Source organism: Homalodisca vitripennis, chromosome 6 (assembly GCF_021130785.1).
Source record: "Homalodisca vitripennis isolate AUS2020 chromosome 6, UT_GWSS_2.1, whole genome shotgun sequence".
Taxonomy (NCBI): Eukaryota; Metazoa; Arthropoda; class Insecta; order Hemiptera; family Cicadellidae; genus Homalodisca; species Homalodisca vitripennis.
This window is the reverse complement of record NC_060212.1, coordinates 11,192,673-11,195,648: the sequence shown is the minus strand read 5'-3', so window position 1 is coordinate 11,195,648 and position 2,976 is coordinate 11,192,673. Positions and strand designations below refer to the sequence as shown.

The following is a 2,976-nucleotide window of genomic DNA, read 5'->3' as shown; positions in this document are numbered from 1 at the left end:
CGGTTTTTTTATATCGAAGAATGTAGTCATCGATACCTAATATTTGCATCTCAAATCCTAGACTATCAATCGATATAAAAGTATCTATAGCCCTCAATAACAATCATATGTTTTAAATTAAAATATGAATTTAATATTTACAGTAACCAAACTAATTATTATAACCAAAATTAGGAAAACTGAAGACGACAATATTTGCTCCTCTCACAGTTACAGTTGTTTCTTTCCCACAAATTTCACATAATGGGTTTTTCGGTACGAGTCCAACATATTGAAGCCACGAAAAACATGTCTTATCATCTTTCAAAGCAATGTCGTGTAGTTTTCTAAGATTGAATGCCATTTTTAATAATAAAAATTACTTATGTAAAATTTAAATATTGCCCTACGTGTATTATTTGAAAGTGTTTACAGTCGTTGATATAGTTTATTTAAGTAAATAGTTCAAAATAATTAACCAGTATTAATTAATTATATCGATGGTTATGATTAAGTAATATCATTTGCCAATTTCGATATAAAAACCGGGCCCGTTTATTGTACCCTACCAAGTAATAACCTAAGCTATATAAAGTAATTGACCTACACAATGTATTCTAATCTAAAAAGCTGTTTGAGAGTAAAAAAGAAAAAAACATTTTGATTTTAATAACAGTTTAATTTACTTAAGCCGACCTGTACAAAATGTAATGTAGGCTAGTCAATACATACCTACAGTGAACAAAGTTTACAATAACTAAACAATTCTGTAGCAGTTCATTTTGTAGGAAACCGCTTTAAAAGCATCCCAATTTGACGATGATTTAAATCTTTAGCACCTGGTGTAAGTATTCCCATTTTCATTAGTTCCTTCTCCTTTTGAACAGTTACCTGATGAGTTTTGTAGCATTTATTCAGAGTATCTATTTCCTTACTGCATGGACTTTGGTGGAATTCACTCTTCTTTAAACATGCAAAAAGAACCATCATTTCTTGCACACAAGGATTTTCAGCTGATCTCTCACCTTTACCAGATACAGAGTTCTTTAACTTGAGAGGTAATAACTCTTGAAATTCTACTTTGTTTTCTGGAAGCCATCCCCTCTTGTTCAAAAAACAAGTTAGTCGCATTGTGTTTCAGAACAAGGTAAATTTGATACTAAATATATAGCAAGTTTTGTGTTAAAAAAATGTATCTTTTACAAAATTGTGATAACCTCAACAGCAAACAGCAACGCTAACAAAATTCGAACACGAACATAACCTTAATCTTTGTAGCGGAGCGGCTACAATGTCAACAAATTTACAAATGGGCAGACGATACCAACCAATAATACACGCCAGCCTTCTAGAATGAATACAGCTGATTCATTTATTCAAAGGAGTAATAAATTTGTGTTCTGTTTGGCCTCATATAGAATTAAAATATTTTTATTGTTGCGAGAGTATCAAGACATACACGTTCATTTTTCTCTTGGAAAATCATATTATTACTAGTTTTATTTGATTTATGTTGTATGTATTTGTGTTTTGATTTGTTAAAGCGTGATGGGTTTATCATGTAAAGTCAGTGCGTTAGTTAAGTTTCAATTGTGAGCACTCCTTGGTTTGATATATTCCGTTTGTTTTTATAAAGTCAAGAACTCGTTTATCTGTTTATATTTCTTCCATTATGAAACAGAACGCTCATGAACATGGCCATGATTACATTTCCTAATTTAGGAAGGCCAGAGCTCTAAAAGTATTGGAATTAAATCAGTACAAATGAATGGATAGTTACCTCGAGATAACGAATTAGATGATTGGCCAACAGTTAAATGAAGAAATATTACTTCTCCACCAGACTATGGACTCAAGCGCCATTGTTTAAGTAAAAACGGAAAAGGAAATGATGACTCTATTCAACTCAGTATTAGCTATAAATTACTATCCTATAACAAAGAAAATTCGATGGATGAAGATATCGTCACTATCAACCTAATAAAAGATTCAAAGCCACCACCCATATTTTTGCCAGGAATGAAAAATGTTCCTCTGTGTCTTAATCAAGACAGAATCAAACCTTTTCCATCTTCTCCTGACGCTTACCGGAAAAATTGCATACTTACCAGTTAAAGCAAGAACGAGGATATAGGGTTGTGCTGAAGAACACGCATTACTCTATTTCTATCGAAGACCTAAAAATAGCGATCGAAGTAAACGGCTACAAAGTAAGAAATAGAGTCACAAAGAAATCAATGTCTCTGTTTTTCTATTGATTTTGAGCCTTGATATCGTAATAAAAAATATTTTAAATTCAGTATTTACTAAAAGCTAAAGTTTTATTTGAACTACGTGATAAAAAGAAAGAAATTGTTCAATGTAAACGTTGCCAACGTTATGGGCATACTAAATCATGTTGTCAAAACACATTTCGTTGTGTTAAATGTTCTCAGGATCATGATATAAAGGTTTGCAATAAACCTTCAATAGTACTCCCTTCTGGCGTTTTGTGTTCTGGTGAGTATCCGGCTTACTAAAAAGGTTGTCTCATGTATAGAGAAATACAAAACAAACAATCCCCTCTCCTTGGAAAGAAGAATTTTGAAACCAACCAGGATCATTCTAGACGAAATAACCCAACTGATGTTAAGCAAAATCAGTCCTCCCAAAATAGTTTAGTCACTACATAATCTCTGCTCAAGCTGTACAGAATAGTCACAGAAATGACAGTTTTCCTTCCAGCGAATCTAACGGACACATACATGAATCTGAAAGTTTGTCCAACATAATTCAAAAATCCTTTGAACGATTTGAAAATATTTTATCTAAACAAGCTGATTGAGGGATCAAGATGGCAGTGGATGAGGATGTGTTTTGTGGTTCGTGCGAAAATCGTGTCAAAAGTACAGAAAAAGTGATTAAATGTGAGGGGTTTTGAAAACTAACGTTTCATTTAGGATGCAAGAACGTAAGTGATAAAGAGTTTGAAGCCATGCAGCAGCTGAAAGACTTAAT

The 2,976-nt window shown here is 32.7% G+C and overlaps 1 protein-coding gene across 1 annotated transcript; it reads right to left on the bottom strand.

The window, feature by feature from the left end:
* Window positions 1–637: 637 nt before the first annotated feature.
* LOC124365145 lies at window positions 638–1,310 on the bottom strand. The gene has a single exon (XM_046821098.1). It carries the CDS (start codon window positions 1,108–1,110, stop codon window positions 757–759), a length of 354 nt encoding a protein of 117 aa, XP_046677054.1. The 5' UTR covers window positions 1,111–1,310; the 3' UTR covers window positions 638–756.
* Between the last annotated feature and the right edge of the window lie 1,666 nt (window positions 1,311–2,976).